Below are 18497 nucleotides of genomic sequence, written 5' to 3' on the forward strand. Positions count from 1 at the left end.
AGAAAGGTGGCTGTACAGAGTCAATCGATCGGAGAAATCTCTGGTAAGCGGAGTTGAACTTTCGCATCGACGTCTTGGACATCTTCACGAAGGTGGGCTGAAGAAGCTTGAACAAATTGCGGATGGAATCGATTTTCAATCCGGAACGTTAAAGAATTGTGTTATCTGTCTGGAAGGGCAAACATGCGAGGCGTTCGTTTCCCAGCAGCGAGTCACGAGCTGAGGAGCTGTTGGATTTGGTATATTCCGACCTTTGCGGTCCAGTACAGGTTCCGTCGTTGGGTGGAAGTCGTTATTTTGTGACATTTTTGGATGACACGAGCAAGTGCGTGGCGGTTTATTCTTTGAAGCACAAAAATCAAGCACTTGGAGCGTTCAAATCCTTCAAGGCTAAGGCGGAGAGACAAACGGGTAAGAAGCTTCAGCGATGTTCAGCGAAGCGGATGATGCGCTCCCACCGCAACTGAATAGACCAGCTGATGAAATGCAGCAGGAGTTGAAACGCAGCCGTTGTCCAGGCAAGTACAGTGATTTTGTTAGTTACAGTTCATTTCCTGGTGATGTCCATTCTCCTCAGTTAACCTCAAATACGACGAGCGATGAGGATATAATGGATGATCCGACGAGCTACGAAGAGGTTCTGCGACGACCCGACCGAGATCGCTGGATGGTGGCGATGCGACAAGAGATCACTTCCCTTAGCGAGAACAGGACATGGGTGCTCGCATATCTGCCTGAAGGGCGGAAAGCAATCCGAAACAAATGGGTGTTCCGAACGAAGAAAGGTCCCGACAGGAGGACTCAGAGATACAAGGCCCGACTCGTGGTGAGGGGGCTGCTCTCAACGACCTGGTCTGGATCACAACGAATTGTATTCTCCGGTCGTGCGATACGCGACCGTCCGATACTTGATGGCTCTGGCAGTGCGGTACAATTTGGACATCGACCAAATGGATCCAGTCACAGCTTTTCTTCAGGGCGAGCTGAAGGATGAGGAGATTTATATGCTGCAACCAGAAGGGTTCGCAGCGGAAAACGGAAAAATGTTCAGACTCGAGAAGGCGCTGTATGGCCTGAAATTGAATGAGGTGCTGCATGAGTTCGGACTGAAGTGGTCGAGGGTAGACCCTTGCTTGTACTGGTGTGTTCATGAGGATAAAATGATGTTTGTGACCATTTTACAAACGATCGAAAGCAGAAGAAGAAACTAAAGGCTCATCTGCACAGTCGGTTCCTAATGAAAGACCTCGGGGAGGCGCATCACTGTCTCGGGATCAGAATCACGAGAAAGCGTGAAGAAGGAAAGCTGTGGTTGAATCAACAAGCCTATACCTAAGACATCATCGATCGTTTCGGTATGGCCGAGGCTCACCCAGTTGCAACACCTACAGATCCTAGCATCAAGTTGGACAAGTCGATGGCACCGAAGACGGAATCCGAAACGCATGAAATGAAGTCAGTTCCATACAAAGAAGCAATCGGGTATTTATCTTTCGCAGCTCTAGTCACTCGTCCGGATATTGCTTTCGCCGTTAACGTTGTAAGCCAGTACAGTGCTAGCCCTGGCCGCCCACACTGGGAAGTGGTGAAAAGGATAATCCGGTACCTGAAGGGTACAACCACGAAGAGATTAGAGGACTTGGCAAGCGGTCCAGCGGAAATAGTTGGTTACAGCGATGCCGATTGGGGAGGAGATACGGATGACCGGAAATCCACGACCGGTTATGTTTTCTTGATACAGGGAGGAGCGATCTCATGGAACGTCAAGAAGCAGAGGCACCCCTAAATCATGTCCGATTCAGCCGAAATTTTGCACAAGTCATTTTTTTTTGGACCAAAAAACAAAATGTACATGGTCGGTTCTTTAAATTCCATTTTTTTCCATACCTTCATTGCCTCTTATTGTCCCAAAAGGGCGATTTTCGCCCAAATTTTTTTTCGAGATGACACCAGATCTCAACGTTTCATGCATTTTTATTTCATTTGGCATCTGAAAAAAATCGATTTTCTAAATTTCCTTTACCACCCCCCCCCCCCCCCCCCTCCTTGGAAGATTTTTGAGGATCAAAAAGCGCGCTTTGGCACCCCTAAATCCATCCTAATGTACATATTAATTTCAAAATTAGGCACAATTTGATTCATATAAAACAATATTGCCCACTGAAGCTTATAGAATCTTTTGTGTTCCTGTGGTGTTTTTATATAACATGTGCAGTATACATACATGTGCTTATTAAGGAGACTAACACGAAGAAAGCAAACGAAATGATTTGTGTATAATTAGTTTCTTCAGAGAGCTATCTCGTCAAAACGTGACGCCAAAAAAATGGATTGCTATTGACAAGAACAAAACACGTTTTTCGATAAAAGATTACTCGGAAATGAAAAACAAGAATCTGCAAACACTTATATTGACGCAACAAAATACCTATAATACAAAGGTTTGGGCGGTGTACGTAAGACCGAAAGCAGTATCGAGCTAAGGCAACAACTAAACCAAACACATAATATAAACAAAAATGAACGGGAAAAATATGCGATAGTGTCCCCAAACTGAGAGCCATATAATTGAACGACGTGGGTGGGTACAAAACACAGCGAGAGAAAGGAGGATAGAAGAGCAATGACATTTCCATAGTCTCATCAAACTGGATTATATTCCCAGAGGCAGAGTTAGGAAGTGATTGCGCCCTAATGAGCGCACGTGTGTCTTACTGCTTTCCAAATCTCTGTTCGTTTCCTCCTACAAGTGTGGAATCGGTTGCCGTCTGGCCGATATAGCTACCGGATGGCATGTCACCTCTGTAGATCGAGACACTGAGAGAATACAAGGTAAAAGATTAAATCATTGCGTTGCAACAACTGCTCCTCCACCCTGCGCTTCCGCTCGAACGGAACCGATGTAACGATAACTCGTGTAGAAATGATAATCGAACGCAAAAAAATAGAAGAATACTCTGCACATATTTACTAGCATATCCTATATCACTTACCTGTAGGGAAGGTCGCTGAGATTGCTTTGGCTATGGGAGTGTGGCACTTTAGTACTATCCTTAACCCCACAAACGGCAAGTTCGTGTGCCGAACCAGACAAGCTTCGATCACTTCCTCGTCTTTTCGACAGGCTGTTCACATTACCCGTTGCTTGACCAGCAGGCTGAAATATCACCGCGTGAATGAGATGATGATAATTCTACAATAAAATCGATTTACCTGTGTCAGCAACGATGGATTAGGAGCGGTGGAAGTTGAACCTTTCTTTTTCGCCCCTCCACCGAAACCGAAGAAACGCTTTTTCTGTGACGGTTGAATAGCGTTGGCCATAAGACTCTTGTAGTGTTCGGATCGAATGAAACGCGGGTAACAGTCTTTTTTCAACAGTAACATATAAATATGCTCGGCAGCCAAATCGAACGCGAACCGGGAGGGATTCTTGAGCTCTTGCTGAACCTTTTCCATGGTTTTTCCATCGATGTTTATTTCACACGGGGCGCCAGGTTCGAGAAATTCTCTGAAAGTGTATAAAACCATTAGAAATATCTTCAAAAAAATTACTTCCGAGTATTCAACTGACTCGTAAATCTCCTGTACTTTTCTAGGGATCTGCGAGTGTGACGATCGTCGCAAATCGTTCACCGCCATCCAGAAACGAATATTCTCGTGCGAGTATTCCTTTTTTAGATAGGCAGTAAACTCCTGCAGTCCGGTCGGATCGGATACCACTTCCTCGATCGAAATACCCCACCTCTTAACTCGTTTCTCCGTTGGCACCTCAACAACTGGACCGTTCATCTGCCAGAAGACCACGTCCTCGCTCACCCACGGGTTCGATGGCAGCGGCGGTTGCATCGCCGGATCGTACTCACTGAACGTCTCGTAGTAAGTGACAAGACTCTCGCAAGCCTGCGACATTTTGACCCGATTTCGACCGAGAGAAGCTTTCAAAATCTCCACTTCCCGCTGCCAATCCTCCAATGTACGCTTCCGAGGTTTACCCTGGCGATCGCGTGACGGAATAGGGCAAGGTTCCAGTGGAGTGAATTGTCCCGGAGGGGGACGATGCACTCGCCAGTAGGCCCGTTCCTGGGAATCACCAACAATTTTATCGCCCTTTTTCCGCTCCTTAGCCAGCCGAACCTGTTCCTCGGCCTGCATCGTGATGAAATCCCACTTTCCCTTAAGATTTTTGTGCAGGCTTCCCAACGCTTCCGCCTCGTAATCCTCCAGCCCATGGCGCTGTTTGTTCCTCAGCGTTCTCTTCGCCAGGTAGATTGCGTACTCGATGTTATCCGGAGCCTTCTGCTGCCACGGCCAGTAGTACGGTGTCTGGAAGCGATACAGCGACGAATCGTCCTTTACCATCAGCGTCTTCGAGTCTGACACCGGGAAGAAGTAGCCATGCATACACAACTGGTTGCTAATGTTCAACGCTTCCGTCTCCTCGATGCCTAACCGCTCCATCAGCCACTCGACCAGATCGTAACCTGATGGCATAAAAAAAGTTATTTGTATACATATTGGGATAAGAATATATGTTATTAATTACCCATAAACGCAGAAGGGATGGAGGTGAGAAAAAGTTTCTGACTGCGCACTGGGACACCAGACTCCGGATCCTGCATTTCACGTACCAAACCCTCCATCTGCGAAAACAATTTAAACAGTTGAAATATAATTAGTTCGAAACAAAATTAACGTTTACTGAATTTATATTTTTTTCTGAACGCGTTTCTCGCACATAGTGCTCGAAAGTTCATTCACATTTTAATTCACCATAATAAAGAAGCCAATTTCAGAAACAATGCTCATTGAGTTAATTTAACAACACCCATCTGTGACCTTTGCCATCCGATACTGTTTTCTTTCCACCGATGAACTGTTTTATAATTTTGACTTTTTTAACCCTCCTGTACTCGCGCGTAAAATCATAACACATATACTCGCGCACTGTGTCACAGACCGAAAATTGAACTTCTCTGTAATGTTACTATAGTGTTTTTTTTCAGGATTTATTGGCATTTATTTGAAGAAGAGGGTATGATAGAATGGAAAAACTCAAAAAATATGTTTTCTTCGTCTATATTATATTTTAATAGTCATCTAATTCAGCCTCCTCTAAATAGAGTAATTTTTGATACTCCAACACAAATAACGAAATTCGAATTTTTCATTGTTATTAATTAAAAGTAAGCAACTGAATATAATTCATGGAAGTATAACGAACTATAAAATAACTTAAAAAACGTATTAATCGATTGTGGTTTCATTGGAGTAAGAATCAGAACTACATGCTCGAAACAAACATGAAACAGACACAGGTCTTTTTTCAAAGATATATAGATAGTAGTAGTATTTTTATATATTAATAGTTTAGTATTATTTATTTTTTTTATTTTTTGAGGGTGCCTATTTCAATAAGCTACCGCAACCAAAACGTCTTAAATTTGGAGAACCATCATTCAAAAACAAAAAAAAAAATCGTACCGTAAACCGGGGGCAAATTGATCAAAATTATCAGAAAAACGTGAATATTTCCGAAGGTTTTTGTTGATGCATACCCAATTATTTTTAAAATCAGTACTGGTGTTAAGGTAAACTGGTGGAAACGAAAATGCTATTCAGAAATTTTTTTTTATGCAATTTAATAAGTGATTCGTTGAGGGCCATTTACAAAAATAACCTTCAGACAATTATTGAACATGTCAGATTAAAAAAGTTTAAAATTAAAATGCATAATACCTCTGACAATTCATGTTTGTATTCAGTAATACGTTTGATCAATTTCACCCTGGTGATCAATTTACCCCCCGGATGACGGTATTTCTGATTTTTGAATATGTTGTGTAAAAAAACATTTTTTTACAAAAAATATTATAAAACATATAGCGCCCTTGGTCCCGAGACCGTGTAAACTATAAAAAAAATAAAACAGAAACAAAAGGGATAAAAATTGTTTTCTCGGACTATCGGTTAATTCTGAAAAATCATAATTCAAGAACAAAAAAATAACCCCTCTCTAATTTTTAGATATGTTATGTAGAAAAAGCTTTCAAGAAAAAATGTAAGAAAATATAGCACTTTTGGTCCCGAGCCCATGTAGACTATAAATAACAAAGACAATCAATAATTAAGAAAACAAAACCCATTTTTTTGCAAGTGTAATATTTGTTCAAAGAATACTACTTTATTGCATTTAATTTGTTGTGTTGATCATCGGAATCGGTACAGTACTTCAAAAGTTATGAATTTTTGAAGAAAAGGGGAAAAGTTGATTTTTTGGGCCACCCTAAAATGGAAATGGTCACCCTAATGAAAAAAGTCACTCGAGGGTTGTGTCCGAGACACAACCGCATTCCGCTAGGCTATCTGTTGAGTTTGGATATGTTTGAAGAATTATATCGTTAAACTCTTTGATAATGATTTGGTGGCCTCCTGAAAAGGGCCGTTTTGTTTGGTTGTTGAGTATTGTTTGTTCACTTCATCAGTCTTTACCAAGTAATGATGACCAAAAGATGGTAAACAATCGTTGGATGATGCGTATCAGATAAAAGATACCAAAGTGGAACGAGATATGATGAAAATCGCCCTCTGTGATCCTAGACGAGATGCCTCCTCATCAGCAAAAATATGTTACTTTAATATAGAGAAAACATATTTGAAATGGAAAAGGTAATTTTCCTTTATAATGTTTACTTTCTGAGTGTTTATTCAACTCAATGCGAATTTTAATTGGACTAACAACACCTAATACTATTTGTAGAGCAATCACTTTTTCTAATATTTCTTCTCTTTTCCAATTTTACCGCCATTTAAACTTTCCTTGGGTGGAAATGAACACAACAAAACAGACAGCTTCAACCAAACGATCCGTTCTCGAGCGGGAACACACCTTGGTTTTTATTTATGAAAATTTAAGTGAATCGTTTCATATATCAAGTCATTTTTAACACAACTGCTACCATATACAATTTCACACTTACACTTGTGCTAAATGTTCCACAATACACGATCGGTCATTGATATGACATTAAAGTTCCAAATTTAAATTTCATTTGCTAGAATTAATCGTATCACTCACCTTACTTGCAATATAAAAATGCCCCCGACTTTCATATATTTGCAATGTCGATTTCGTCCAGGCAGCTTGATTATGATGTCCGTGCCAGAGAATACATTTCGATAAAAACAAAAGTTCCCCCTACTTTCATGTATTTGCAATATCGATTTCCCCCAGGCAGCTTGGTTTTGATGTCTCTGTTAGGGAACCGCCGCATGTGTCATCAATTTCGACCAATCAAAAGTGGGTATTTCCGTTAGGATGGGGGTTGAGATTTTTCAATTGTTCGATAGATAGTTTCATGACATATGTTTTTCTTTCAATATAAAAAATTGTTATGGAGTGCCGAAATCGATTGACGCAGAAATTTCATCAATCCATTATGAAATGACCGAGCAATAGGCGTTTGAAATTGGACAATTTTCACGATGTGCTCGATTTTCGATTTTCAATTTGTACCCCAATATGTTCCCGAAAGACGTAATCCTACGTCAAAAATAAAAAAAAATACGGGTCTAATTTTTGGCGGTGAAGAACAAAAATACCAATTTACACGGAAATCTGAGAACCACTACATCGGTTTGGCATGGAATGGCTGTATATTCAGAGACTGAAATTGCAATTCACCCTCGATACTCTATTGTAAAACAGCAGACATTTTCTGAACCCAGAGCCCTTCGCCGTGTTCGAAAACCGTTCTCAAGTGGGACCTCAACATCTTTAATAGCGTAACTTTCCTTTGTATATGTTTTCTTTACTAAACATTCCTGAAATAATTTTCATCAAGCCTTACAAAGTTAGAGTAGTATTCTGATGCAACGTTTGGAACAGATTCTAGTAATTAATAAATTCTTGTTAACGGAATGATCATAATGTGTAAAATGAATGGTTTTCGGAACAAGAATCAAACATTATTCCTGCAGTCACGATTCGCCGTTAAATTTTCCATAGATGGCTGTACTGCCGTTCTACGCATAGTTGTCCCATGTTACTTTTTGACAATTTACACTTTTTTTCTAAAACGATGTTTTTATGCACAATCTTTCGGAAAAACACCAAAAAACTTATTGTTTGTTCCCAGCTTTTCAAAAAACAACATCAAGCTCAATTGTCCCTTGTTGATATTCTAAGCATAACTGCCCCTCTAGGTATTATTTGTAAATTCATAATAAATGAATCGGTTCAAGTACAAGAATTTTGCACTCATTTTTGGTTTAGAAGAACGGACTAGTTCTCAAACGAATAAGAAAAAAGTTTAACATAATACGTGTACACCTTGTTAGCGAATGCCTAATAACAATGAGATTTATATACTGCAAAGGTGTTGCAGATAACTCCCTTCTTCATAAAACGGTGTTTATATACATAATCTATCGTAAAAACGCCAAAATACTTATTGTTTGTTCCCAGTATTTCAAAAAAACAACATCAAGTTCAATTGTCCCATATTGTTATTCTAGGCATAACTGTAACACCATGTATTTTCGAACCGTTATCAAGCTGGATTGATTCAATTGAGGGGAACTCTTCACATTTCATTAAATAATAGTTTACTGCTCATAAAAACCCGGTGTATTGCCAAACTGAAGTACTTAAATCTTCTGGTAGACAAATATGCTGGAAAACTTTGGTTGCGTTTTTCTCACTTGATGATTTTGAAACATGGGACAACTATGCAACTTTTTCTCACTTGAAATCGAGTTGTTCCCTGTGCACTATTGCAATGACATTTTTTTGTTTCTAGTACGAAACGATCTAAGTCAACGCAAAAGACCATATTAACGCAAGTTATTGGTGAGCGGGAAGGTAGAGTCAAGTGCACTTGAATGCTGACAAGGAAAAGAGTATAAGGTGAAATAAAATCATACATACACGCAGATTGAGTCTATTTGGGCTCACTCGTTATTTTGTTTCATGCGATCCTTACAAAGGAGTACTCATGCTGTTTTCCACTCTTTGTTTTGTTATGTTCACTCTCAGTCCCGAATGAAGATGGTCGGATCATGAAAAATGATTCATCGTGCCATCTCACGATTGTTTGCTGCATTCTTTTCACCATGATTATTCCAAGCAGATACAAGAGTGATTTATAATTAGGTGTGGAGGAATTAGCGAATGAACTTTTCCATACTTGAACACAGCTCTCAGATAGTTTTGTGTTTGCTTGATCCATTTTTACCTGAAAGCACGTCAAAGGTGGAGTAAAAAGAAAATGTGTAAAAATTTGTTTTCAATTTTGCTTTGACAAAACCGAAAACGTAAACCAGGCGAGTGTAAATAAGAAAAGAGTTTATGACTCTGATACTTTAACATCCAATAGGTCGCAAGTTTAGTTTCCGATGACTCGGATGTCATAGCAGGCTAATTCCTTTAAGATGTTGATAACATAATGAAAATCGTCTGAGGCAGGTGTTTTCAAATGGTGCTCGGTGAAGTTATAGCGTAACTGCAATGCGCAACCGGAATAAGAACTATTTTCAGTTGGGTAACTTCATTGCAAACAGCATTTGTTTCAATGAATAAAAAAGTGTTACCGAAGTTAAGATCGAAGTTTTTAACCGCTGATCTACATCAATATAGAAAACGCTTTTATACAAAACACAACAGTTCTACTGACAGAAAAAAATTATAGGAGGTTGTGTTCAAGACACGACCGCATTGTTGACGTAGAACTACGCTGTGGTTTAATTCAAGCCGCTTGTTTACAACTGCGGATATTATTTTATAACGCAACGAAAATTTTGAAATAACCATTCTACCAGTTTGATCGCCCTGAAATGTTTTATTTTTATTGTAGAATCATTTGATGATAATTATTTGATGATTCATTCTTGTGCTCGCAGAACAATACATGATCGAGATAAGCGCACCTGTCATCCTTAGTGGAGAAAGTTTTGCTACTGGCAAGCGAAACCAAATCACACACAAAATTCTATAACGACATTTACTTTTTTGATGACTAAATAAACGAAATAAACTCTATCTGTTAATCTCCATAACCTGGGAAAGAGTATCACTGTTTCATTTTGATCAAGATTAGATTACAACCCTAGTTGAAAGCAGTTTTGCGACCGGCACGCGAGCCCAAATAAAATAATAACTTTATATAACTTATTGAACAATTTGGTATTCCCCAAAAAAAATTTTGGTGCACTACCTTGACACCTGCTTCACCATAGCGTCAGTTTAATGCATCATCCTTGGTGGAGATAGTTTTGCTACTGTCATGCGAAACTAAATGACACACAAAATTCCAGAATAATTATTTTCTTGGTGAGCCGATGATAGACTAGTTTGATGATTCCCCACACAATTATGTAGTTTTGAACCTTAATGGAATGGCGTCAGTTTGATGTAATGATTGCAATGTCAGAGACATCAGCGAGTGAGAAATTTGGTCACGTCCACAGCTCAATTCGATACGAAGACATGTGATGGCACAAAACAAGGAAGAACAAGCGATAATCATTACTTTGAACACAGAACGATACTGAAAGTTTACTTTCCTTCCTTGCTTAAAACTTTAAACTTCTTCAGTTCATTCGTCTCTAACCTTCAAAAATGCCCTTGGAACACTTTACTTTATCCATCATATTACTCCTCCACCCCCATTGCCTTGAGAAAGGTATTCGATCCCACGCCGCCCAGCTCGTCCAGCAATGATGTTTTTCAGTCGATTTCTTCACGAAGAATGAAAGTTTCCCTCTGCGAGATCCACTGTTTATACTCTAGGCAAATATTCCCCTCCGTTCTTCTTCTTTTGCTTCGTTCACGGAGACTTTACATCTTACGATTTCCCTTTCGTTGCTCGTTATTGACAACTCTGCTCGGGAAAGCACACAAATGGACAGAACAAATGTATGAGGAAATGGGAATGTTTCCAATTTTCATCAATTTAAACCATATACAGACTATGGGATTGTAATGTATAGCATATCAAACAAATCTTAGGGAATTTCCGATTCGTTTGGTATATAAATCGCCAAGATCCGTTCACGGCAAAAATAGCTATTAACGTTAAATTTATTTCATAAAAACGTGACCTGTTTTCTGATTTGGCACCCTTAATGAAAGACGTACTTCTACGTCAAAATGTTACTCCATTAAAACAACTGACATAGTTTGGAGGACGAAAACAAATGAAAAAAAATATTTCATTTCGAAAGCTGTTGCGAAAGAAATCAGTATCCTCTCTGAATGTGTCCCACGTTCCTGAAAAAAAAACACGCTCACATGCCTGACCCACGCTTCCGGGATATATCCATTCTCGTTCAATTTCCTGATTGTTTATGCATGAAATTAATTTTTCAAAAGCTTGAAAGTTTAATCTTGCTAAATTGGGACGCTAAGAATAGGATCCACCGGATGCTTAGAGCTTTGGGTCATGCTGGGATTTACGGGGTGTTATTTAGGGAGTTTATTCTTGTGTCCGGATTAATGCTGAATTTACACACGCTCTGGCACTTGGATAATTATTTTAATCATCCGGCCGAGATGGTGTGGTGTTGATTGGATGGGATGAACTCGTATCGAAATGTATACACAGAAGAGAAACGCAACAGACCGTTTTAAAATCCTTAAATGAACATCACCACTCATTCAGATTGTTTCAAATCAATTAGAGAAACTTTTCCGTAGCGCAGCTGCGTTCCAATACTCCGCATTGGAGTCTCAGACTAGAGGCGTGAGTTTTGAATCCACCGATGACAGACACTTTTCCAGCTGTTTAGCTTTCTGGTAAAGAAGCTAATTGCTTCTTCACTTTGGAACTTCGGCGAAGATTCGAAACCTTATGTATAATTAGTTCACTTTCTTCGGCAGTTTTGGGCTGTCTGTCAACATCAAGGACATTCTGATTCATTGAGCCACCGAGTACGAACGACGAAACGAGAGTGATTTCGTATTCAAATATCACGATGCTGATATGTTATCACAAATTCTCACCTTGAAGCCGAGAAACTCATCCAATATGTATGACATCCAGTGTGAAGCGACACTTTTTTTTGCCCCTCGTAACCGTGAGACGGAGACGCCCCAATGTTTCGCGATAAAACGGCAAAAATACCGCTCCATATTTCAGCTGTAATTTTGTTCTGCTTTCAGACATTCTCAGAATTAAATGTTTCTCCTTTTAACGCACCCTTTTTCGGAGAGGAGATATAAAAAAAGGTTCCGAAATGGTTTTGGAGGCTTCGAGTTATAAAAATGCTTTCCCGTGTTAGAAATAAATCGTGTCCGTAATTATTACATCTATTGCTCCATTTTTTGCTTCAACTCTTGCAATGATAAATTGAATCAAATACATCCGAAGTGAGAACGGAAGTGGGCGTTTAGCGATTGTTTTGATTTTGCCGCAAAATTCCGCGTGGATTTGTAATGAACGTTTTTATCTCAATTTTGTCATCCCACGAACACAGCTTTATCCTGTTCACCGAAATTCTTTGGTTCCCTCGAAGAGATGTGTATATTTCGTAATCACTGAAACGGAACGAACGTTCTTCACGGAAATTCACCCTCGCCAGAGGGTTGTCCCTCGCGGAAACGACACATTCAATATTTTAGCTTTTCCCTCCCTCCAATCAGGTGCGCTATTGTTTGTCCACAGCTGCCTCCCAGCTGCCAGGTCCAAGTTTTTAAAAAAAATGTATAAATTACCTGCCAGAAACGTGACCGCAATGAAAAAAATCATCTCGTAATTTGAACCAAATAGCCCGGATCGTTCCGGGCAAGGCTATTTGACCGTTGGTGCAGTTAAAGTTTGCTCTCTTGTCAGACTTGTGGCGCAGGGTTTTTTTTGTCCATCGATGTCGGAATCTTCGGTGGCGACATTGTCGAAGGTGACTGTTCTTTTCCATGTTCAGTTCCACGAATAGGGTAGAAAATTGATCAATATTTTTGCGAGCATAGAATTAAAAAAAAACACATAAAGTGGGAGAACGTTTCCTTTATCATTTTTTTTTTTTCATCAAAGCGTTTACTCTACTCCAAGTGACTCCAATTTCGTTGAAGGCTGCTCGGAGTCGTAACTGTTCCGATTTAATTGCTCTACTCGGGTCCCGTAATGGGAAAACGTCCCGGTGGAAAAGTTTCCGTTCTTAATTTTATCGTTCATCGCCCTCCTACGGTAAGTTCGCGCGTATTGAACGGTGGGGCACAGATCATTATCTAAAAATGAGAAGTAAATTGGATAGGGAAAAGAGCGCTTGGACACTGCGCGTAAGATAAAGTGTAAAATAAACTTTGAAATATCGTTTCCTCCCACCGGAATTCAGCGTCCGCGCTCATCCGGACTTGCACACAATTGGCTGTTAATTCCGTGCGGGATTGAAACTTTTTGCGCTCCTATATCAATGTACATTATGAGTGTACCGCTTCGGTCGAGATTCTTGTTGTTGTTGACGTCAATCGCCGAGCGATGATAGCTTCTGTCAGTTTTAAACCATTCGATAATCCATCAGATTATGTGAGCAAAAGTGTTTTTTTCACATCGAGAAAAAATCTCTGAAATTGCTCCGAGATCCCATTTCAGAGATTGCGTTTTTCACAAGATAGGATTCTATTACATTATTTACGCAAATTTACAATCGATTTTTTATATCATTTTATGAAGTACCGCACAGAATCATTCGTCCTCTGCCCCTGCCCTCTTAAGTTTTATTGAAACTTTGTACAACTGACGGTCGCTAATCAGCATAAATCACTACTTCTAAATTGTCCAAACCATTCCTTACAAAACCTATGCCATGGTGCAGAGTCACTATAAGCTTCCACAAGCATTCGATGCAGCACAGAAAAACAGAACTTCTTGCAAATGCTGCTTATTCGCCACGAATCTGGACATTTTCAACGCAGAAAAAATTGAACTTGTTGTGCAAAACTCAAAGACTTGTAAACAATATTTGGTATTTGTCGACACTTGACGATACCGCAAAAATCAGTTGTCGCCGTCGACTATTTATAGCACTTTGTACCATCTTGTGGAAACGAAAAAAAATAGGTAGCACACCCTTTAGCAGGTAAATTTAACATGAAAAAACGTAAAGTATAAATGTCATAAAAATGTGAAGAGATTTGGCAAAAAAACTAAATATAATATTTTCTACAGTTTCTACTTCTTCAAACATGAGCTGCTCAGAAAATGAAGATTGTTGGGAGCACTATACTGAACGCAAAAACCCGCCACTGAAAACATGTAAATTTATTAAATGCTTCAGAAAACTTCAGGAGCTATGTGTCCTGTGGTGTGAATAAAAACAATGAGAGGGAAAAAACAAATGGAATTCGAAAAAAAAGAAAAGGTTGAGTAGAGAAAGGAGAGGTATTCAAACAAATGGAATTTGAAAAACAAAAGAAAAGGTTGAGAGAGTTAAATCTCTACTAAACTTCGATTCAATTAACTCCCAACTCCGGTGGGGTTTTTGCGCTCAGTGCAGTGCTCCCAACAAAGACTGTATACCTCTAACAAACGAAATTATTTTTAACTTCATTATATTTCAAAAGGATTTATTGTTTTATCGATTTTACCGAAATGTAAGAAAATTGTTCACTCCAGTTAACAGAAGTAGTGGCTGTGGTTGCGTGCTGTGCGGATTGTCATGAACTTTTGCTAGAGAGAATAACACTTAATTCAGAAAAATAAAAAGAATTCACGTTTTTTCACTATGGCAACCATGTCAAAATAAAATTGTTAGAATATCTCGTCAAAGTAATTATTCCTCTAATGTTTTTCAGTATTAATGTTTAACGGATTTCAATGTCTCATTCTATGAATTTTCTGGTGATTGCTTGAAACTGACAGCTTTCTTTGACGTGTATGGACGACTTGATCCACAGAACGGATAGCGCTCGTAATTATATGCAAAAGTCCATCATTTATATTGGATATGCAAATTAATACGTTCCGTTTGCACAAGATGACTCAAGGTGCTATAAATAGTCAACGATGAAAGCTGACGTTTGCGAATGAATCGTGAAGAGTCGACATCTGTCAACCTAACATTGTTTACAAGTATTTGAGTTTTGTACAACAAGCTTACTTTGTACTGCGTTAAAAATGTTCAGTTTAAAATTTAGCGGGATGTTTTGATCTTCGTATTTTGAAGCGTATCGAATGATTGTGGAATCTCACGGGGGCTCTGCACCATTGAATAGATTTTGTAGAGAATGGTTTTGGAAAGTGGTGATTTTAGTGTTCAAGACAAAAGGCGTCTGGGTCAACCGAAAAAGTTTGAAGATCAAGAATTAGAGACATAACGCGAACAAGACTCGTGTCAAACACAAACAGACCTTGCAGACACTCTAGGTAAAATATCAGCTCAATCGGACTCAAGGGAAAGTGGCGCAAAGCGGTCAAAGTTTGAGTTCTTTGAAAATCGAAAAATCACCAGCGTCACGAGTATATGAATGGAAAAAAAATTGTAATGGGTTGTATCTAGGACACGACCGCAGTTTTCGACGTAGAACTACGGAATTATATTATTCAATCCACTTGTTTATCACTTCGGATATTATTTTAGAATGCATCGAAATTTTTGTAATATCTTTTTAGCTATTTAATTTTTTATTACTTCAGTAGACTCGAATAAGTCGAGTAAAGTGGAAAGCTACCAGCACTTCTCGTTTATTTGGTTCAACTCGTATCAGACTTTCTCCTTCCCAAACTATGAACCTTTTTGCTCCTATATTCCGCTTGAGATATGATCGAACCCCACAACATACAACAGTACGGGTACCTGCTGAAATTTGAAAGTATACTTTCTTGAAATATCCGATTATCTAAATAAATGCAGTGTATGTAAATTTTGGATACTCTTCAATATCTGCACTAGCGCAAAAGATTTTCGTATGCTGCTCTTCTTTGTCGTAGCAACCCTCGATACAGATGTCTTCTGTGTGTCCATCAGAAACGAGAAATGAAGCAATGCGCTCTGCCACATCGAACCGCAGCTGCACGTAGATGGGCCTGCGTCCGGAGAAAGCCAAATGACGCCATCAGCTGACTGAAGGATGTCCGATGTCGTAACCCCTCAAGTATATATCAGAGGGTGGGATATTCCAGCGAAGCCCAACAGCCGTTGTGATCAAGGTTATCATAATGCTGTTCAGGTGCCACAAAGCTTCCTCTCCTTGTATCGAACTGTGTGTTTGTGTGTGAAATCAGCAATAGACATGAATGATATCCGCTCGTTGTGTTATGCTAGCTCACTCGCATCTGTGTTTTCATTCTATTCAATTTTTGGTTTCCGCCTCTAGCCCTGAGAAGGGCCCTTGTGGAAAGAAACTCTATTACATACTCCTCCTTTACCCGACAGGAAAACAATCCTCTCTCGATCGACACTCTGCGGCAACCATGTTGCTTCGATGGCCACCAAACGAGAGGTGGTGTGGCTTCAAATCGCGGATGGCTTATTCAAACCAAATATGTTGCAAAAACGAGTTTATCGGTTGCTCGTTGTTGACAGCTCTGTTCGGGAATGCACACAAATCGGCAGAACAAATGTATGGTAAAATGAGAATGCTTCCAGTTTCAATTCAATTCAATTGTGTAGGCATTAGTGGATTGTACTGTTTAGTATATCAAACGAATCTTAGAGAATTTCAGATTCCATTGGTATGCAAAGTATCAGAAGTTTTTCGCTGTGAAAATAGTTATTAACGTTAACTTCATTTCACAAAAACGTGACCTGTTTTCTGATTTGGCACCCTTCCTGAAAGACGTAGTTCTACGTCAAAAACTGATACTGTTGCATTCATTATACGTACTGCTGTGAAATAGACGTCAAGAAACTTTTTTCTGAAGTTAACTGGGAAAATTATTGCATTGTAAAAACTGTTTGTTAGACCCATACTGAGTAACGATAGGAGTAGAAAGATAATTACCGAGAGGAGTAAGTCGAGGCATTCTATTATGTCCACTGAATTGTAAGTAAGAGCATGACTTAATCATAAAACACACATGTTCATATTGCTCATATTTTAGTTTTGATGCGCAATAAAATAAAGCTGTCGAAAATCAGTGACCTGCTTTCGATTACTCCTTCGAATCGCAACAGATACCAAATACTTAAAATTTCATTAAACGTCGAGATCTACTGTCATCTCGATTTTTTTTTGTCAAAAATCGACACTTTGGGTCTTTTTTGTAAAACGAGGCAAATCGTATGGATTCGGGTGCCAGTGGGCTTTTCGCCCAGATTTTTTTCAAAAAAAACCCCTATTTATGTACACCATGTCAATCAATGTCAGTTCCTAGGGATCTATACGGGACTCAACGTGTTGAACGAGTTTGAGAGCTCATGAAATGTGCTATCCACTCATACTGGTACATCATTTACTCAAGAAAGAGGCGAGTTAGTGTTTAATATGTATATCATAGCAATTTAATTCTAAAATGTAAGAAAATTAGTCACATCAGTTAACAGAAGTAATAGTTCTAGTTGCGACCAGTGTTGCCACACTTACAGATTTATCTGGAAAGCTACAGTTTTTTTCGTTATTTTTGGAACAGATTCTGTACGGATTACAGATTTTCGTCAAAAAGTACAGATCGGTACAAATTTTTCCGCGTGTGAAATTTCTCTCGAAAATTTTATTGAATCACATATTTCATGTTTTTTCTTTACAATGAATAATTCTAATTGTACACATTTTTGGTACAGATTTTTTGATGAAAAAATACAGATCAGAAAGATTTTTTCCCTTCTGGTACAAATTAAAATGTGGCAACACCGGTTGCAACCTTTGAGAATTATCATGAACTTTTGTGCTAGAGAGAATAACACCTTATTCATAAAAAAAATTATCGAGGAGTAAAGGAAATCGGGGTTTTCGAAAAAAAAAATTGATGCCAAATGTCTTAAAATTTCATGAAACGTCGAGATCTAGTGTCATCTCGAATTTTGTTTTATCAAAAATCGACACTCTGGGACTTGTTTTTTTCCGAATAAGAAACGAAACGTATAGTTTTGGGTACCAATGAAAATAGTTATCTCGATTTTTCATTCGGAACTTGCTACGAAATGTTGATTTGCACGATAATATACCCTATGCAAAATATTAGCTCATTCGAACTTCATTTATTAGTGTCACAGACGTTGAAGTTTGAGTATTTTTTTTTGAAAACCAAATAATCACCGAAAATCGGGGTTTAAAAAAAATTATAGGAGGTTGTGTTCAAGACACGACCGCATTGTTGACGTAGAACTACGCTGTAGTTTAATTCAAGTCGCTTGTTTGTAACTGCGGATATTATTTTATAATGATACGGAAATTTTAAAATAACCATTCTACCGGTTTGGTCGCCCTGAAATGTTTTTTTTTATTGTAGAATCATTTGACGATAATTGTTTGATGATTCATTCTTGTGCTCGCAGAACAATACATGCTCGAGATAAGCGCAGCTGTAATCCTCAGTGGAGAAAGTTTTGTTACCGGCAAGCGA

General features: G+C 39.0%; 1 protein-coding gene across 1 annotated transcript in view; it reads right to left on the bottom strand.

Moving 5' to 3' along the window:
• Positions 1 to 18497, bottom strand: part of LOC129762628 (uncharacterized) — a 190159-nt gene that overhangs the window by 15226 nt on the left and 156436 nt on the right. Inside the window, exons 5-9 of the mRNA XM_055761083.1 lie at positions 4547 to 4643; positions 3575 to 4484; positions 3214 to 3511; positions 2994 to 3157; positions 2716 to 2817 (exon numbers count right to left, since the gene is read on the bottom strand). Coding sequence (XP_055617058.1) covers positions 2716 to 2817; positions 2994 to 3157; positions 3214 to 3511; positions 3575 to 4484; positions 4547 to 4643 — 1571 coding nt within the window. The remainder of the gene's footprint in view (positions 1 to 2715; positions 2818 to 2993; positions 3158 to 3213; positions 3512 to 3574; positions 4485 to 4546; positions 4644 to 18497) is intronic.

This window comes from Toxorhynchites rutilus, chromosome 1 (genome assembly GCF_029784135.1).
Source record: "Toxorhynchites rutilus septentrionalis strain SRP chromosome 1, ASM2978413v1, whole genome shotgun sequence".
Classification (NCBI taxonomy): Eukaryota; Metazoa; Arthropoda; class Insecta; order Diptera; family Culicidae; genus Toxorhynchites; species Toxorhynchites rutilus.